The 20,207-nt window shown below is 39.8% G+C and overlaps 1 protein-coding gene across 1 annotated transcript in view; it reads left to right on the forward strand.

Annotated features, from left to right (window-relative positions):
* Nucleotides 1-20,207, forward strand: part of DNAJC5B (DnaJ heat shock protein family (Hsp40) member C5 beta) — a 61,929-nt gene that overhangs the window by 31,424 nt on the left and 10,298 nt on the right. The window contains exons 3-4 of the mRNA XM_073018653.1: nucleotides 4,920-5,133; nucleotides 9,017-9,188. Of these exons, the coding sequence (XP_072874754.1) occupies nucleotides 4,920-5,133; nucleotides 9,017-9,188 (386 nt within the window). The remainder of the gene's footprint in view (nucleotides 1-4,919; nucleotides 5,134-9,016; nucleotides 9,189-20,207) is intronic.

Here is a 20,207-nt window from a genome sequence, read left to right on the forward strand (position 1 = left end):
ATTCATATCCAGAATATGCATTTTTAAAATACCACAAATTAATTTTAAAAACCAAAGTAAAAATCTGTAAAGGACTAAAATACACTTAGAGAATATCCAAATGGTATATGTAACAGCCTCATATAAACCGCGAGATTGACAAATATTAAAATATTTTAAGAGCTGGGACATCATGGTTAGAATCAGGCCTCAGGTGACTCAGAGACTGGTAGAGAGTGGTAGGTAGTAGTAATTTGATTGCATCTTAAAGTGTTAGATGGGGCAAGGAAGAGAATGGAGCAAAACATCGTAACTCTTAGAATTATGCTACTGCCTCAAAATAGGAAGATCTTGAGGGCTTTAGATAATTACAACTATAAACCACATGTTTATCTTATCTGCCACTAATTAAATTCACTATGCATTTTAGTTGAAAGCTGTCATTAGATTCTGAAGTAGGAATTAGAGGCATTGAATACTGTTTCTAATATTAGCTACAGCCATGCCACATTGACAGGTGACCAAGAGTGTAGAGACATTTAGAATTAAAGGCTCACATTCTTGTTGAATATTATGTCACTTTAAGTATCAATGTAGAAATGACAACAAATACCCTTAACAATGGATAGGTGCCTATTCTATTTAAAAATACTCCAAGCACTTCCTTAAACCCTACATTCCATAGTTGTTTCCTTGCTCTATGGATAACACGCAAGAGGGCGAGGCATTGTACGACCACCTCCTTGACGGTTGTGGAATTTTGGCAGCTGTCTCTGCTCACCATGTTTCCCGAGGATTCCTCAGAGCCAAGAGTATCTGCCAAGAGGAATCAAAATGTTGCTGATGACCAGGAATTGGATGTGTTACAAGTGGAGGTGTTCCAGCTCTCCTAATTTGCCAACTCCATTGTTAGGAGTGTGATAAATGGATTGGGTGCATCTGCCCTTGTGAGCTGACAAAGATCCAAGTTGCTTAAAAAATGACAGGAAGCTGCCCTAGAAACAAGAAAATGTATGTAAAGAGGCATTTTCCAGAGATTTCTTCCTTCCTGTTTGTTTGTTTGTTTGTTTGATTTGGAGTCTCACTCTGTCGCCCAGGCTGGAGTGCAGTGATGTAGTCTTGGCTCACTGCAACCTCCACCTCCCAGGTTCAAGCGATTCTCCTGCCTCAGCCTCCCAAGTAGATGGGATTACAGGCGTGTGCCACCACACCTGGCTAATTAGTAGAGACGGGCATGTTGATGAGGCTGATCTCAAGTTCCTGACCTTAAGTGATCTGCCGGCCTGGAGATTTCTTTCTTTCAAGGCAGAAGTGACAGCCCTTTCGTTTAATTGGCCGAGACATGATATCTTTGGAACCATGGAGGGGAAATGCTGCAATTCATATTTCAGGGCCCAGAGTGAGAATTCCAGAAATATTAAGCCATTAGAATTAACATGCTTAAAGTATCCACTTAAGGCTTTTTGATGAGCAACATAGTATTGTTGCAGTTTGAGGACTTTTCTTCCTTTCTTCCTTTTTTTAAAAAAATCTTCCTTTGTAGATTTTCCTTCCTTGGTAACGAGTCATTCAGGGAAACAAATTCTGAACTTCCAACTGTTCAAAGAGAACAAAATCTGTGACTAAAGCTTTAAAATGTTCAGGGGAAAAGTTACACAAGTAATATGCAGAGTTTTTATAACAAACAAAACTAGAAGTTTCACAAAAACCTGTTTTTAGTTTATTTATTTTTACAAATGGGGCCTGCTCTGTTGCCCAGGCTGGGTGTAATGGTACAAGTCATAGCTCACTGCAACCTTAAACTCCTGTGCTCAAGTAATCCTCCCACCTCAGCCTCCCAAGTAGCTGAAATTACACGTATGTGTCATTACATCCAGCTAATTTTAAAATTTTTTTGTAGAGGTAGGATTTCACTATGTTGCCCAGGCTGGTCTCGAACTCCTGGCCTCAAATGATCCTCCCACCTTGCCCTTCCAAAGTGTTGGGATTACAGGTGTAAACTACCACATCCAGCTTCAGTTTTTAGTTTAAACTTAGCTAACAAAAACTAAGTCTTAGTTTAACAAAAATAACTAAAACTGAATCTGTAATCCCAATGTGCAACTATATACATTGCTAATTTTGGTTATAACTTTCCATTTTCTGCTTACTTTTCTGTTTTATTTTTTCCTATATAAAGACATATATGTAATTGTGTGTATGTGTGTGCACATGCATGGGTGCGTGTGTGTGTGTGTGAAGGCCACCAAAAATAATTTTCATTACTAAATTCAGTGGTCAATCTTTTTTTTTTTTTTTTTGAGAGAGAGTTTTGCTCTTGTTGCCCAGGCTGGAGTGCAATGATGCAATCTCGGCCCACTGCAACCTCTGTGTCCCAGGTTCAAGTGATTCACCTGCCTCAGCCTCCTAAGTAGCTGGTATTATAGGCACCCATCACCAGGCCCAGCTAATTTTTGTATTTTTAGTAGAGATGGGGTTTCACCATGTTGGTCTTCAATCCCTGATGTCAGGTGTTCCACCCGCCTCAGCCTCCCAAAGTGTTGGGATTATAGGTGTGAGCCACCATGCCCAGCCCAGTGGTCAATTCTTAGCTTCATCTGCCATGACCTGTGAGCAGCATTTGACACATTATGATCACCCTCCTCCTTGAACTATATTCTTCGCTTGGTTCCCAAGAACCCCCACTCTCTGGGCTTTTCTTTCTGTATTACTGACCTTTGTTTTTAAGTGTCCTTTGCTGATTTTCCTTTCCCAAAGCTCAGTTATTCTACTTCTTGGACTCACTGTCTTGGGAATCTCTTTTATTCCCTGGTTCTAAATATCATCATCTACCTGCTGAGAACTCTCACATGTACATCTTGCCTGAGCTTCAGATTTATTTCTCTCTACCTCTACTTGAAAGTCTAATAGGCATCTCAAAGGTGTCCAGAATAGAACTTCCAAATCATAGCAAACCACTCCCCAACTACAAAAAAAGAAGGAAAGAAAGAAAGAAAGAAGGAAGAAAGAAAAAAGAAAGAAAGAAAAAAGAGAAAGAAAGAAAGAGAGAAAGAAAGAGAGAAAGAAAGAGAGAAAGACAGACAAAGAAATATCTTGGCATCTCATTAAATGGTAACTCCAAACTTCAAATTGCTCAGGTGAAAATTTTGGTACCATTCTGATTCTTCTTTTTCACTGCCACCATATATACAATCCATTAGCTAGCCCTTAAAATACTTCCAGAATCCAACCACTTCTCACTATATCCTCCACTTCTGCACTAGTCCACACCACCATGAACTTTTGCCTGGATCACTACAAGAACCTCCTGAAAGAGTCTCCCCACTTTTGCCTTTGTCCTCTCCAAGACTGAGTGATCTTTCTGAAGCTAAAGTCTGTTCATATCACTCTTGTTCCCAACACACTCCAATGACTTGCCACATGACCCAGACTAAAGCCAACATCCTCACAATGGTCTACTCAACATTCTATGTGTCTTGCTTTTTAAATTTAAAAATATAAATATAGGAAGCAGCATAGTGGCAGTTAAGAGCATGTGGTCAAGGTCAGCTTGCCTGTGTTCAAAGCCTTCTATAAATTATCATCAATAGCTGTGTGGCTATTGCGCAACTAACTTAACCTCTCGGTGCCTACATTTCCTCATCTGTAAAATAATTATAATATCCATATCATAGGGTTGTTGTGAGGATTCATAAATTAATACTTCTAGCATGCTTACAATAGTGCTGAAATAAACATAAAAGTAAAAAAATGACAAAAGGCATTTTATGCTATTAGCAAATATTTCATTATAAATTCTGTGTGTAAGAAAACATGTCTCCAATGGTCCTATCTATAAGAAGTTATAAATACCCCAGATATCTTTCAAAAAGGATAAAAAAAGTTTTGGTTCAATAAATTTAAGATGAACCATCATTTGATTTTTAAAAATTTATTCTGAGTTTAGGATTAGAATGGATTATCCATCATGATTTATGCTTTTAAATATTTTGGTAATTTAAAGCATCCTGATGCTGAGCTCCTTAGATATTCATCTACTTCCTAATCAATAATACTTTAGTTCCTAAAATAGATGTGATTTGTTCTGTTTATCATATAGATTGATTTATAAAGTGTACTTTACTTTTCTGCTTTACTTCTGGACTTACATTACTGTTTAAAATGAAACAATTTGATCTAAACTAATACAATAAACAAAAGCTTAAGGTGTGTTCCTACATAGACGTATGATAGGCACAGTAGGGAGATGAGTCAGGTGGAATTTCCAGCAGAGTCCCTCAGGAATTGCTTTCTGATCCACAGATGAGAAGGCCTTATGCCCACAAGAAAATTTATATAGATTATTAAGTGGAAAGACCTATTTAGAAAGAGGCCAAATATGCATTTGAATGCAAAGGAAGTCACAGTATTTGTTCAGAAAACCAAGAGATAGTCAGGGCTTGTGGAAGATTGGTGAAGCGGTCTTAATTTTGTTCAAGAGAGACTTTTTTGATAGCTGAGTTGAACTTTTAGAATATATGTTGTGACGTTCTGTTAATTGTGGAAAATTCTTCTGGTTCTAAATGGAAGTTTGGTGTAAACTGATCCTGTTGCTGAAACTCTTAAAGGTCTGTAGGGGTGGGCTACTGATAGCTTCGTGGTAAAAAGCAACTTCGCATATTTGCCGACAACAAATGTCTCTCAGGCTCAACAGTCGTGCAGATACTGAGAATTCCTCTGGAAATGTGAGGGGAGAATTAGTACTATTTTGCCTGTGCACTCGAAACAAGGGACACTATTTAGTGAAAATGTACTTGTCAATCACCGCTAGTCTGAAACTTACTATTTCACAGTATTTGCACTAATAAAGAATATACAAATGAACAGTGCCCTTCTAAAATGCCATCATCGTTCATTCTTGTCAAATTACACACTTTCCTTGTTTTCTTTTTTTTTAAAAGAAAATTGGCCCTGAAACACCATCCAGACAAGAATCCAGATGATCCAGCTGCTACTGAGAAGTTTAAAGAAATCAACAACGCCCACGCAATACTTACTGACATCTCAAGGAGAAGCATATACGACAAGTACGGATCGCTGGGACTCTACGTAGCCGAGCAGTTTGGAGACGAAAATGTTAACACCTACTTCATGCTGTCGAGTTGGTGGGCAAAGGTGAATCTGAATTTCCTTTCTTCACAATCTCCTGTAACACCATGATATTAATCACTCTTTTAGATTCCATCTCAAAGGAAGTCTAACCTTCCTGCTATTAAACTCTGGTAAATAAAAGGAGATACTGCTTCCACTGAGTGCTATTATTTAGGATCATTTCTGGTTTAGCTCAACAAATAATTGTAAGATACAACATGATTTAAAATACTTCTAGACATTAATTATATTTGAATTTGGAGCTTCAGATTAACTCTTTATAATGACTAATTAAGGACTGACTCATTGCTCAAAACCAAAAATAATTTATTAGTGTGACAAGTGCTTAATAAATTATTATAGGGCAAATTTAGCCATGTCCTTTACTATCTATAGCATAGGCTACATCAGCAAACACAATACTGGGGAGAATGAGTGGTAATTATGTCAGAGACTCACTTGGAGCCTGCTGTGAGGTAGAGGAGAAAGAAATGAGGGGGAAAATGTGAGAATTTACTAGTGGAGGACAGGGAATTGGAAAGGCAGAGACAGGGGGACAGAGAGCAAAATGGATACCTAGTCAAGAAAAAGGCAACATTTTTAAGGGCTTAGTGCAATCAGAATTGACTTTTGTGTGGTAAATTTTGTTTGGTTTCCTAGGAATCTCTGATATATATATGTTTGGTGATGGTTTTTACTTGTTTGTGAATATTAATATCCTTATCTTCTGATAAAAGTGTATTTACACATAGGTCATACATGTAGTCCATCAACATATTTTGTGGACAGTTCACATTCATATAAGTTCCAATACATAATAATAATTATTAAATATCTAAAAAGGCAGGTTTAATAGTAGCATCTGATTGCTATTTTCTTCCACTAAATCTTGCTAAATTGAGTTTTATGTATGCAGGAAGAGAGAGAATATGTTTTTGTACATCAGCATGCAAAAGGATTCTTGCAACCTAGCCTAATTTGCTTACTATAGTCTTCAGAGTTCTGTTTCTCGGGGATACCTGGGATTCCCATTTGAAACCCCTTTCTTTATTGTTGAAGACTTAGGGGAGAGACAAGTTCCTATTGAGAAGATTTGGAATTTGGAATGAGAGTGTACACACTGACAATGTCATTTATGACACTAGATTGAATGTTCATAGGACCATACAAGCTTTTGTGGGTTTGCTTGGGAACCCAACCTCTGGGCGTGACATTGTTCCATGGGAAGATACTGCAGAGGCAGGTCCAGATAATTACACATATCCATCTGATGGCACATCAGGGCCTGCCTGCATAAAAATGAGAATAAATTTCCTTGCCCTGGAAGCTGACAAAATTGATCAAAATTAATATGAACAAGCAGAATCTGCCCAGTAGTGTGAGAGATACACAACATAATTCCTGGTGTGGTTCTTTAAACATAAGACCACAAAAAACATATCTTTACCTTCTCCTTGTACCAAAGCCCAGTTTCACGGCACCCATCAGAGTGGCCCTGCATGTAGCAATCATGTGTTAAATATGCATGACATGAATGAATCAGTGTACCACAAAGATACATATTTGTAAAAATATTAGACATCTACTTGTGCCTAGTTCTGTACTAAGCACTGTAAGGGATAAAGCAAGGTTATTTCCACAGAAGGCAAACAATCAAGTTGGAATAAAGAACAAAACAGTATATGAATGAAAAGAAAAGTTCAGAGAAGAGAACAATATGGGAATTGCATAGTAGAAACAAAAAAGACAAAAATAACTAAAAAAAGGGAGGAGTTTCGTGGGGCAATAGCTCAAGAACACTGCACAGGAGGGTGTGGAGACAGTGAGGTGGCGGGTGTTGTAGTTGTTTTCAGAGTGATTTACCTAAGACTACGAAAATGTAAATTCTCCGTAGCGAAGAGATTATATATTTGAGGATGTGACTGAAGCTCCCCTACTCCAAGGCACCAGAGTCTCCACCTCACACCTGGGGCCAGAGTCAGAGATGAAGTCCAGGGCTACGAAGCACGAGTGGGGCAGGTGAGGGCTGTCAGCATTAAAGATTTCTACCTGAAGTTATTGAAGAAGTACTCAGGCACACAAGTCCCCTTTATCCCTCTTGCTCCCTTAATTAGATAAAATCTGTGGGTTTTTTGTTTTTGTTTTTGTTTTTTTGAGACAGAGTCTGGCTCTGTCGCCCAGGCTGGAGTGCAGTGGCCAGATCTCAGCTCACTGCAAGCTCCGCCTCCCGGGTTCACACCATTCTCCTGCCTCAGCCTCCTGAGTAGCTGGAACTACAGGCGCCCGCCACATCGCCCAGCTAGTGTTTATATATATATATATATATATATTGTTTTTGTTTTGTTTTGTTTTTTTGTTTTTTTTTTTTGTAGAGACGAGGTTTCACCGGGTTAGCCAGGATGGTCTTGATCCCCTGACCTCGTGATCTGCCCATCTCGGCCTCCCAAAGTGCTGGGATTACAGGCTTGAGCCACTGCGCCCGGCCAAAATCTGTGTTTTAATTAGAGGTGTATAAACCCCTTTCTTTCTATTTCAAATTGCATATTTTTGATAAAATCATAAATTGATTTTGCTCACTTCACAAAAACTGACTTTTTCTAACTTCACATTGGATGAGTTGAGAGTTTCTTTTAATTTTTAGCTATAACAAACAGCGAGCAAACCTTTTATGTTTTGGGGGAAATCCTGCTGCTGTTCACCAGGCAGAGCAAATAATTTGTCTGTTTATTACTTGATACAATCATTAATTCAGCTGGTATTTTATAAGCATCTAACACATATCAGGTACTAAGTCCTTCAGTAGGAGGAACTGAAAGATGACTAGCTGACAGTGCTAGCTTGCAGGAAGCTCATGGTCTAGTCCAATGAGACAGACCTATAAACTGATCAATGTTCTAAAAATATCACTTAAAAAAAGCACCAAAATAGAAGTCTGCATGAAATGCAATTGGGGACAAAGGAGGGAGTCATTGTTTGGGGCAGGATCAGGAAAGATGTCACAGAAGGGATCTTTAAGATGAGTCTTACACACCAGGTGGATATTTTGTTAGGTGACTGGGGAACTGGGAGGTAGACGTCCAGACAGATGAATCCACAGGGAGAGCAGAGCTATAAGGCAAGGAAAGGCAAGAACAGGGTTGTGCTGGTGCAGGGAGGCATTGGCAGAGCCAGATCACCATCATAAGGAACTTGGCTGTATCTCAGAGGCAGGAACGCCATTGCATGGGTTCAAGAGAACATGTATTTCAGAAAGTTCACTCTATCAGCAATGCGCAGCATGGATTTGAGGGAGGCCAGAGGGAAGGCAGGAAGGTCAGCTGGGAGGCTGCTGAAGTGTCCAGACTAGACATACTGAAGGTCTGTTCTGAAGCCTTGCTGGCCAGGATAAAAGCATGAGGGAGGATACAAGAGACTTGAGGAGAGAAGCTCTCCAGGACTTGGTGACCAGTAGGAATGTGAGTGTAGGAGGGGGAGGTATTGGAAAGTTCATTCTTTATCATTCTGGTGAGGATGATTCAGTTCCTCTGGGCAGGGAGCTTGCTAACTCATTTGACCTGCAGAGGTTTTGTTGGTTGGTTTTTTGGTTTTTGTCTTGCTTTGCTCTGCTCTTAATAATGATCACCATATAGCTTAAGAATAAAAAAAGAAACTCCATACTTTATTACTTTGGCTACAAGTCATTTCCTCTGGGTCTAATTTATTAGGCAAAACTTTACCTGGCAATTGATTTCCAAGGAAGTGAAATCGTTCTTATGTGGAGTAAGGATGAGGGTGAAGATGTGGCCTGTGGAGTGAACGGTGAAGTCTTCAGGTCTCTGGGGGTAACTGGGTGCAGACTTGATTTCATGGGTTCTCCCCTCACCGCATCACCCCTCATCCTCATTTTGCTTTGCCTCTGTTTCCCTAGGCCCTGTTTGTCATCGTTGGCCTCTTGACAGGCTGCTATTTTTGCTGCTGCCTGTGCTGCTGCTGCAACTGTTGCTGTGGGCATTGCCGGCCCAAGTCATCAGTGCCAGAAGAGGACTTCTACGTGCCCCCAGAGGATCTGGAGGCACAGATCAAATCCGACATGGAAAAAGGTGGGGTACAATGAGAGCAGAGGTAGTGAGTGTCCATTCATAGGCCTGAGCAAGCACCAGGTCCCACAGAGACAGCTATCACTATAGTAGGAGAGCTCCCACAACCAAATGGTTGGAACCTCACAGACTGTCAGCTTTGGTACAGCTTCTGGGGAGAATGAAAAGACTGATACCTTTACCAGGCATAGAGAAAAGCAGTCCGTGATGCCATTAGAAAGAAAATCATGAAATATGCTGATGATGAAACAAAGGAAATACAATTCAGGTCTCATTACAAGAGAGTGAGCACTGGATTCAGGGAGGATTGGATGAAAATGCTCAGGACAGGAGAACCAAGGTAGAAATTTTTTGCAGAAAAAGCATTTCAGCTGGTTCCTTTAGGATCCTCTTTGGAATAGAAGGAAGTGGGCATCAAAAAAAGTCACCAACCCTTGACTTTGCTTCTTTTTAATGACTTGATTATGAATTTGGGTGAACTAGGAGAGAGAAGTCCTTCTTTACCTGAAAGGTAGCTTCTTTCAGGAGTAGCCTCAAACCAGCATCAAGGATGGGACTATTTGCTTTGCTAACCCACCTCCGTATGTCCATGTGTATGCATGACTGTGATGTAGTACTTGATTCTTCAAGTTCATTCTATCCAGAAATGAAAAAAATTTAAAAGTTTAAAGAAAGATGAGAGCTCCCGGATTCGCAGCACCAGGAATACCTTATGGCCTCTGGGCAATGCCTTTGTTTAAAGAAGCTGGGGTCAGACCTGCCATTGTCCCGCTCCACCTTACAGCCAAGATCCTCCTGTCATTCTCTCCCCTTATTCTCTCTCATACTTATCCTGGAGTACAGACTTCATCACTGAATCCTCAAAAAAAACCTAGACAGCCAAATAAAAGAATTACTTGATAATTCAGACAGTGGCCCATTTTTATCAGAACCGCTAAAATTAGGAACAGTTTACTTTTCTGGACTATATTGTACTCTGATTCTTTTGATCAAACTGAAACGGAAATTCCAGGTCATCTAGCATCAGAGACCAGTTAAAGGCTTCCACACACGTTTTATTCCCTATGAAATGCAGTGCTAAGTAATATCCAGGTATTAACCACCCTGACTCTAGCTCAGAGGAAGGGGTCTTCAATCATGTGAATTGTGCAGACTCCCAGACTCTTTCAGGATTGGGAGCTCAGAGAGGACAGAAGAGGTTTTCTTGAAACCTGGGACCCCTTGCTGTAAGGACCTATAGGTGGCCAGTCCAGCAAACAGAGGTGGTATTCTGACCATTTTTTATTACTGACCTTGACGCCAAATTGTGGGCCCATGGTGAAGCCGAATTATAACTCTCCTTTCCTTCATTTGAGATATAAAAGGACAAATTAATCTTTTAATGTGGGCATATACACCAAGAAGACCAAGCAAGCAGGATTACAAGTAAATGGGTTAAGGAGTAATGTATGCATGGAATATCTGTTTCTTCAGGAAAAGGTCCGTGACGTTGACACAGCTTGCCTAAGAATGACAATCCTAGGGTCTGAATCCCATCTGCTCTTGTGAAGGAGAGAAACTGTTACAAGACTATGTCAGGGATTGCTAGCCCCATAGACCACAGGATCTCCCATAACATCCATCAACCCAGCCCAGTACTCAGTCACTGACAGAGGACCAGAAGAGACAGCAAGATAGGGGAGTATCTTCACCATCCTCCACTGGGTCAACCTAACTGAACTTTTCCTTTACAGTGGGAAAACCAAACCTAGGTGAATTGAACTTAGATATCCCCAATCCAGTGTTTCACACTTCTCTGAACAACCTCAGTCTTTCCTGTTTAAAATTAGATAAAAACTCCACCAGGTCATTTCAGTAGACCTTCTTTGTGGAAGATTTCTTTTTTGGAACAGAAATCCATACTAGGTGCCAGATTCCACCCAGATTTCCTCCCGGCTGGGTGATTGGTGATAAATCTACATGTCTCTCACTGTGCTCAGCTCTGACACCCCAGAGCTACCAATTCCATCACAGAGGTCAGATCTTGGACAAAGTAAACCATGATCCTGTTTGACTATGTTATTAAGAATTCTTAACCAAAAGGAAAAGCTTTATCTTATTTCTAAATATTTAACAGCTCATATGCAGGGATCCAGATTTTGTGGGACTTGAAATTTACACAATTTGGGCAAACCTCTTTAAGAAAAAGAACACAAAATTAAATCTGAAAGTGAATATATATTTAGAACGAGAAAAAGAAATTACAACAAATTGCAAGGCTTAAATACTTAAGGATACCATAAACGTCACAAAATCTAGAAAAATAGCAATTGTTTAATTAACTCTCTGGTACACCTCTGCAATACGCTTCCCCTGAGGTTTTGTGGCTACACATCCATTGATTGCTTCTTCATATTAAGATAGCAATAATTTTGTAGTATTTTCTTTTTCTTTTCTTTTTCTTGAGATGAAGTCTCTGTGTTGCCCAGGCTGGAGTGCAGTGGAAGATCTCGGCTCACTGCAACCTCTGCCTCCCGGGTTCAAGCATTTCTCCTGCCTCGGCCTCCTGAGTAGATGGGACTACAGGCATGTGCTACCACACCTGACTAATTTTTTGTGTTTTTAGTAGAGATGGGGTTTCACCGTGTTAGCCAGAATGGTCTTGATCTCCTGACCACGTGATCCTCCTGCCTTGGCCTCCCAAAGTGTTGGGATTACAGGCGTGAGTCACCACGCATGGCCATTTTGTGATATTTTCTATGAAAAAAGAAATAGAAAAATCTGCCTTTCCTCTAGCATGTTTGATCAAAAAGTTTTATTACTGGTAAATTAGAAAAGTTTATTTCAGCTTTATGACTCATTATTGATAATGTTGTCTACATTTTTAGGGATTGTTGTCAAATTCAGGAAAACACCTATATAATTTATTTCATATAGAAGATGTAAGATTTGGAGGAATTTTCCACAGAACACCTTTGATTTTGTACATTTCAAACCTTGTTGTCCTTACTCCATCTAATACTCCCAGCATCAGAGCCCAGTGGACACATTCACATTGTGTAACATCACCTCTGGTTTAGATTTTCATGTCCCCTCAGCAAGTGAATTGGCACAGTGAGCTGTAGGAGTCTACCTAAAGCCATTTCTGCACTCGTAGGGCTAACAGTAATTAACTACACACAGAGTTGCAAACCACAAAAACATATCCCACTAAATTCAACTGAAACCTAACCCTAACTCTTTATCCCCTTAATCAAATCCCCAAAATGTCTACAGTTCCTTTGTTGCCATTCATCAGACAGAGAAATGTGACAGAAGGGAAGTTAAAGTGGAAAGAGATGTTTTTGTTGATTGTGGCCAAATATCTTTCTTTTTTTTTTTTTTAAATTTATTTATTATTATTATACTTTAAGTTGTAGGGTACATGTGCATAACGTGCAGGTTTGTTACATATGTATACTTGTGCCATGTTGCTGTGCTGCACCCATCAACTCGTCATTTACATCAGGTATAACTCCCAATGCAATCCCTCCCCCCTCCCCCCTCCCCATGATAGGCCCCGGTGTGTGATGTTCCCCTTCCCGAGTCCAAGTGATCTCATTGTTCAGTTCCCACCTATGAGTGAGAACATGCAGTGTTTGGTTTTCTGTTCTTGTGATAGTTTGCTAAGAATGATGGTTTCCAGCTGCATCCATGTCCCTACAAAGGACACAAACTCATCCTTTTTATGGCTGCATAGTATTCCATGGTGTATATGTGCCACATTTTCTTAATCCAATCTGTCACTGATGGACATTTGGGTTGATTCCAAGTCTTTGCTATTGTGAATAGTGCCGCAATAAACATACGTGTGTACCATATGACCCAGCCATCCCATTACTGGGTATATACCCAAAGGATTATAAATTATGCTGCTACAAAATATCTTTCTTTTGCAAATTACAAAAAACATGAATACATCGTTAGGGCCCCAATAGGCCCTTGGAAGGCTGTGCACAGGTGAGGATCCTTGAGCTTAAGTTTTATTAACTATGCAGTAAATCCAGCACTGTTCTTGGATCTACCCTTTCCTTTTAAGGAACTGCACCTTATTTGCAGTTAGTTGTATTAGCTAGATTCACGTTTGTACTCCACTAACCCAGAGTTCAGGCTGGGTAAGAATGAAAATCAGACTTCATCTGAAGACTAAGCTTTCTGGACTGTGGTCCATTAAATGGACCGCACTTGCATCCGCTCTGCAAAAGAAGGGAACCCACTTAAGGTTCTTTAAGAAAATACACTTGAAAGAGTCTACTAGCCACTTAAAAATCAAGTGACTCAAGACAAAGAATAAACAGCATTCATCAAGGTTTGAATCCATCAGAAAGCACTGGTATGACATTAGGGCTTTAAGAATCTTATTTTAGTGATTCTAAAACTTAATTAAAAAATGGCAAACTTTTTCTTACTTGGGGAATCCTTCATTCTTAAGTAGGATTTAATCATAAAATCTTAGGATTTTAGACTTGGGAGGAATCTGAGGAATCAACCCTCACCTCTGCATGGCTTTTCCAGCCAGCTGCTCATTTGAAAGCTGCCTGTGGTGGGGAGGTTTAGGACTTTGTTTATAAGTAAGAGATGCCCATAAAAATTCAACCACCAAAGGAGGGCGTAGAGTCCACATTAACTCTACAGTCCACCCTCAGGCACCACTCAAGGATACCAAAACACAATTACATTTACACAATTTTTGTGTAAATTTTTTTTGTTTTACAAAAGTGTGGTATCCACATATTATTACGCCCTTTTCCTGCTTCTTTGCAGAGGAAAATTTTGATGAAATCATATTTATCAGTTCTTTTTAAATTGATTGTGCTTTATTTTGGTGTTATGTCGAGAACTCAGACTACCGTTTGTCATAAAGACTTCCTCCAATGTTTTCTAAAAGTTTTTGAGTTTTATGTTTAACATTTAGATCTATGACCCATTTTGAGTTAATTTTCATATAAGGTGTAAGGTTTAGGTCCAGACTCTTTTTTTTTTCTTGAATATGGAATCTAATTTTTCTAAGACCATTTGCTGAAAATGGTCTATGTATCCTCTACATGGCTTCTACTATGTATCCTTTGTTCATTGAATTGTCTTTCCCTCTTTGCCAAAAATCAGTTGGCCAGGGTCGGGCAGGGTGGCTCACATCTGTAATTCCAGCACTTTGGGAGGCTGAGGCTGGCGGATCGCTTGAGACCAGGAGTTCAAGACCAGTCTGGCCAACACAGTGAAACCCTGTCTCTACTAAAAATACAATGATTAGCCGAGCATGGTGGCAGGTGCCTGTAATCCCAGCTAATCAGGAGGCTGAGGCACAAGAATTGCTTGAATCTGGGAGGCAGAGGTTGCAGTGAGCAGAGATTGAGCCACTGCACTCCAGCCTGGGCGACAGAGCAAGACTCTGTCTCAAAAAAAAAAAAAAAAAAAAAAAAAAAAGGTCATATTTCTATGGACCTATTTCTGTATTCTCTAGTCCGTCCCATTGATCTATGTGTAGGAATCTACCTAAAGTCATTTCTACACTCGTAGGGCTAACAATAATTAACTACACACAGAGTTGCTGCAAACCACAAAAACATATCCCACTAAATTCAACTGAAACCTATCCCTAACTCTGTATCCCCTTAATCAAATCCCCAAAATGTCTACAGTTCTTCTGTTGCCACTCATCAGACAGAGAAATGTGACCTCATCAATTCCACACTGTCTTGCTGTCTTGCAGCTTTAAAGTAAGCCTTAAAATCAGGTAGTGTGATTCTTCCAACTTTATTTTTTTTTTCAAAATTGTTTTGGCTCTTCTAGTATCTTTGCTTTGCATATAAATTTTAGAATCAAGTTGTCTATATCTACAGAAAAATCCTGCTGGGATTTTTATTGAAATTGCATTAAATTTGTAGATCAGCTTGGAAAGAATTGACATCTTTACTATGTTGAATATTCCAATCTATCACATAGTATGTATCTCTACTTACCCAGGTCTCATTTGATTTCTTTCATGAACATTTTGTAGCTTTCAGCATACAAAGCTAGTATGTCTTATTAAATGAGTACCTAAGTATTTCATTTTGGAGAGAGCTATTGTAAGTGGCGTTGGTTTAATTTTGTTTGCAGTTGTTCTGTGTTGCCTTTGTATCCCATGTCTTTGCTAAACTCATTTAACAGTTTGGATTTTTGTGAGTGTGTAAATTCCTTGGGATTTTCTATGCAGACAATTATATCATCTATAAATAGAAACAGTTTTATTTCTTCCATTCGCATCCTTATTCCATTTGTTTCTTTTTCTTGCCTTGTTGCACTAAGATTTCTACCACTTTGTTTGCTGCTGTGCTGTTATTGTCTTAAAATTCTTAATTTTTGAATAAGGTACCTCACATTTTCATTTTGAACTGGGTTTGGCAAGTTATATAGCCACTACTGAGGATATTTCCTCGTGTGGACTATAAATCGGGATTTCAAGTTTGATGACTTTTGCCAACAGAATTTTTCTTCGAAGGAACTATTAGCTAACTTTACATTTACATTTTAAAATCTACATTATATAAGGATGTTTAAAAGAACAGAGGAGCCAATCCTCACTGGCAAGGAAAAAGACAAAATGCCTCCAGAGCATAATACTCTGGTTTTAGGGAAGGAGAAAACAAATTAAGATGAGACAAGGTGGGATGGGGAAGACTAAGTGGAGCCAGGGCTTTATATTAATTACCCATCTAAATGCTATGTTACAGATTATTATACTGTACTTGGAGATTTGACCAGCATATGAAGATTACCACAGGAAATTAATTTTTCATACATGAGCACTGATTTTAAGGAAATATGGTTAGCAGTTCTTTCTTCTATTATTTTCCCCATCTTTTATCCAGAAATGTCAAGATGCAAAGTATAGTAAAACTACTATGGGGCAATCTTTACTCCAGAATAAAAGTAATAGCTACTTAACACTTTGTCTTCTTATATCTTACTGTATGAACAAATAAGAGAAAGGAACAGGGGTTAACTAGGGAAATACATTTATGATTTGAATTCAGTTACTGTAGCAGTCTGTTTTCACACTATTATAAAGATACAACCAGAGAATGGGTAATTTATAAGCAAAAGAGGTTTAATTGACTCACAGTTCTACATGGCTGAGGAGGCCTCAGGAAACTTACAATCATGGCAGAAAGTGAAGGAGAAGCAAGCACCTTCTTCACAAGGCAGCAGGTGAGAGAGAGTGAGCAAAGGGGAAGTGCCACACTTTTAAACCTTCAGATCTCATGAGAACTCACTCACTATCGTGAGAACAGGATGAGGGACACCAGCCCCATAATCCAGTCACCTCCCACCAGGTCCCTCCCTTGACACATGAAAGTTAAATTTTGAGATAAAATTTGATAGGGACACAGAGCCAAACCATATCATTCTGCCCCTGCCCCCTCCAAAATCTCATGTCCTTTTCACATTTCAAAACAAATCATGCCTTCCCAACAGTCCCCCAAAGTCTTAACTCATTCCAGAATTAACTCAAAAGTCCAAGTCCAAAGTCTCATCTGAGACAAGGCAAGTCCCTTCTACCTATGAGCCTGTAAAAGCAAAAGCAAGTTAGTTACTTCCAAGATACAATGGAGGTACAGGCATTGGGTAAATGTTCCCAATCCAAATGGGAGAAACTGGTCAAAACAAAGGGACCACAGGCCCCAGACAAGTCTGAAACCTGGCTGGGCAGTCTTTAAATCTTAAAGTGCCAAAATCTCCTTTGATTTTATGTCTCATATCCAGGGCATGGTGATGCAAGAGGTGGGCTCCCACAGCCTTGGGCAACTCTGTCCCTGTGGCTTTGCAGGGCTCTGCAGGGTACAGCCCTTGCAGCTGCTTTTCCTAGCTGACATTGAGTACCTGTGGCTTTTCCAGGCTCTTGGTGCAAGCTATTGATGGGTCTACCTTTCTGGGGTCTGGAGGATGGTGGCCTTCTTCTCACAGCTCCACTAGACAGTGCCCCAGTGGGGACTGTCTGTGGGGGCTCCAAACCCATATTTCCCTTCTGCATTGCCCTAGCAGAGGCTCTCCATGAGGGCTTTACCCCTGCAGCAGACTTCTGCCTTGACATCCAGACATTTCCATACATCCTCTGAAATCTAGGCAGAGGATCTCAAAGTTCAACTCTTGTGTTCTGCACACCAGCAGGCCCAATACCACGTAGAAGCCACCAAGGTTTGAGGCACCCTCTGAAGAGTACCTTGGCCCCTTTCAGCCTCATCTGGAGCTGGAGTGGCTAGGATGCAGGGCATCAAGTCTTGAAGCTGCACAGAGTAGTGGGGCCCTAGACCTTGCCCAAGGAGCCATTTTTTTTTTCTCCTAGGCCTCCAGGCTTGTGATTGGAGGGCCTTCTGTGAAGGTCTGTACATGCCCTGGAGACAGTTTCCCCATGATCTTGGCTATTAACATTCAGTTTCTCGTTACTTACGTAAATTTCTGCAGCAGGCTTGAATTCCTCCCCAGAAAATGGATTTTTCTTTTCTATCATATAGTCAGGCTGCAAATTTTCCAAACCTTATGCTCTGCTTGCCTTTTAAACATAAATTCCAATTTCAAACCATCTCTTTGTGAACACGTATAACTGGCTTTCAGAATCAGCCAGATCACCTCTTGAATGCTTTGCTGCTTAGCCATTTCTTCCACCAGATACCCTAAATCATCTCTCTCAAGTTCAAAGTTCCACAGATCTCTAGGACAGGGGCAAAATGCTGTCAGTCTCTTTGCCAAAGCATAGCATGAGTGACCTTTGCTTCAGTTCCCAACAAGTTCCTCATCTCTGTCTGAGATGACCTCAGCCTGGACTTCATTGTCCATATCACTATCAGCATTTTGGTCAAAGCCATTCAACAAGTATCTAGAAAGTTCCAAACTTTCCCACATCTTCCTGTCTTCTTCTGAGCCCTCCAAACTGTTCCAACCTCTGCCTGTTACCCAATCCCAAAGTCACTTCCATATTTTCAGGTTGTCTTTATAGCAGTACCCCACTCTGCCTGTACCAATTTTCTGTATTAGTCTGTTATAAAAATACCACTCTGCTATAAAAATACCACCTGAGACTGGGTAATTTATAAACAAAAGAGGTTTAATGGACCTCGCAGTTCTGCATGGCTGGGGAGGCCTCGGGAAATTTACAATCATGGAGGAAGGTGAAGGAGAAGCAAACACCTTCTTCACAAGGTGACAGGAGAGAGAGGAGTGAGTGAAAGGGAAGTGTCACACTTTTAACCCAATCAGATCTGGTGAGAACTCACTATCATGAGAACAGCTTGGGGGAAACCATCTCCATGATCCAGTCACCTCCCTCGACACATAAGGATTCCTACTCAAAATGAGATTTGTGTGGTAACACAGAGCCAAACCATATCAGTGACCAAACACTACAAATTTCACTTTTAAGTACATGTTATAGGACATTATAACTATTCCTTAATTTATGAAAATCCAAATTTGAAATATCAAATCCTTTCTTAATTGTTGACTTATAAAAGCTATTAGAAATATTTCTCACCTGCCTTAAGAGAGTTTTAACAATTCTAATTATGTATCTAAGACTTTGTCTTGTGTATTTGTTATTGTGTGCATATTCAAACATGCCTACTCCTTGACTCTAGCTGAAGTCTAAGATACCTTTTGATGATATAAAATTGTACCAAACTCTGTTCAATAGTGGTGGTACAGTGTGGGATTTGGTAGCAATGGGAATAGATTTGTTTGGGTTTTTATGTCCCTTTAAACTGTATCAGAAAGTATAATCCAGCTTCTACCTTTAAGAAATAAATGGGGGAAAGTTCAAACAGTGGCATCTTCAGTATTCACTGGCAACTACAGAACTTATAAGTGGATTCCTATGTCTTTCTTAAAATAGAAATATACTCCCAATATACTCCCAAAATGGGACCCCAGGAACACAGAGGCATTCTGTTGTTCTTATGAATCAATCAAGATCAAATGGAAGATAGATAGTGTCTTGGGGGAACCCTTCCCCAGTTTTGTTGTCTTTGAAAATTTGAAACCTTAAAGGTAAAAGGTAATAGGTACCAACTTATTTCCCTTACTTTCATATGCTCACAAATTAGGAGTTCTACTTTGTGAAATTTTGGGTGGTATGTTTAAAAAAAGCTCACTTAGACCCTATACTCCTCTAGCAGCTGAAGGCCACAATGAAATAGAATTCCACTATGAGGGCCTTACAGACCATCTTGAGAGCGAGCCTTATTTCGTGGGACAATGTATGTGTATGTAGTATATGTGTGTGCATGCATGCGTGTGTGTGTGTGTGTGTGTGACAGAGAGAGAGAGAGAGAGAGAGAGAGAGAAGGTATGGAGCAAGAGCCCAAATTGGAACCAGTTACCTCTGAACACCCTGGCAAAACAAACCCACAATATAAGAGCTAAATTCAGTTTGATTTTTCCAAGCTGAAGGCAGTAGAATGACCTCCAACCAAAATTTCCAGCTAAACCCTAAAAAAACAAAACAAAACAAAACAAAAACCCTAAACAAAACAAAACAAAAAACTGTGGAGTCATGATTGCCCCAATTTTTTTAAAGGAGGGAGAATAAAAGAAAAAGAGTTTTATACTATTGACCTTGGATCTAAAAATGTGAGATTCAGTTCATAGAAAAATCTGTTGACTGCTTAACTGTTCTTGCCACTCACCTGGATAAAACCCAAATACATTCACAACCACAAAACCACTGAGATGAAGAGGCCATATGGCTTGTAATTAGACTCTCACTCTTGGCCAAGATATTGAGACATTTATTACATTTGCTATTTAGTATTCATCACATCTTACTGCCCAGGGAAAAGGCACCGAGGAAGAGATTAAATTCATCCTTCCCCTTTTTGCCACTCCCCACATATCATGCTTCTTCCTACCCCTTTCCTCAATCAAAAGGAATCAATTTCTAGAAATAATGCATGGAAAACAATGCTTGCAAGTCAAGAGTGCTGTGCTTCTTCTTTATACGGAAACAGCAAGAAAGTACCATCAAGGTCT

The sequence above is a fragment of the Chlorocebus sabaeus genome, chromosome 8 (assembly GCF_047675955.1).
Source record: "Chlorocebus sabaeus isolate Y175 chromosome 8, mChlSab1.0.hap1, whole genome shotgun sequence".
Lineage (NCBI taxonomy): Eukaryota > Metazoa > Chordata > Mammalia > Primates > Cercopithecidae > Chlorocebus > Chlorocebus sabaeus.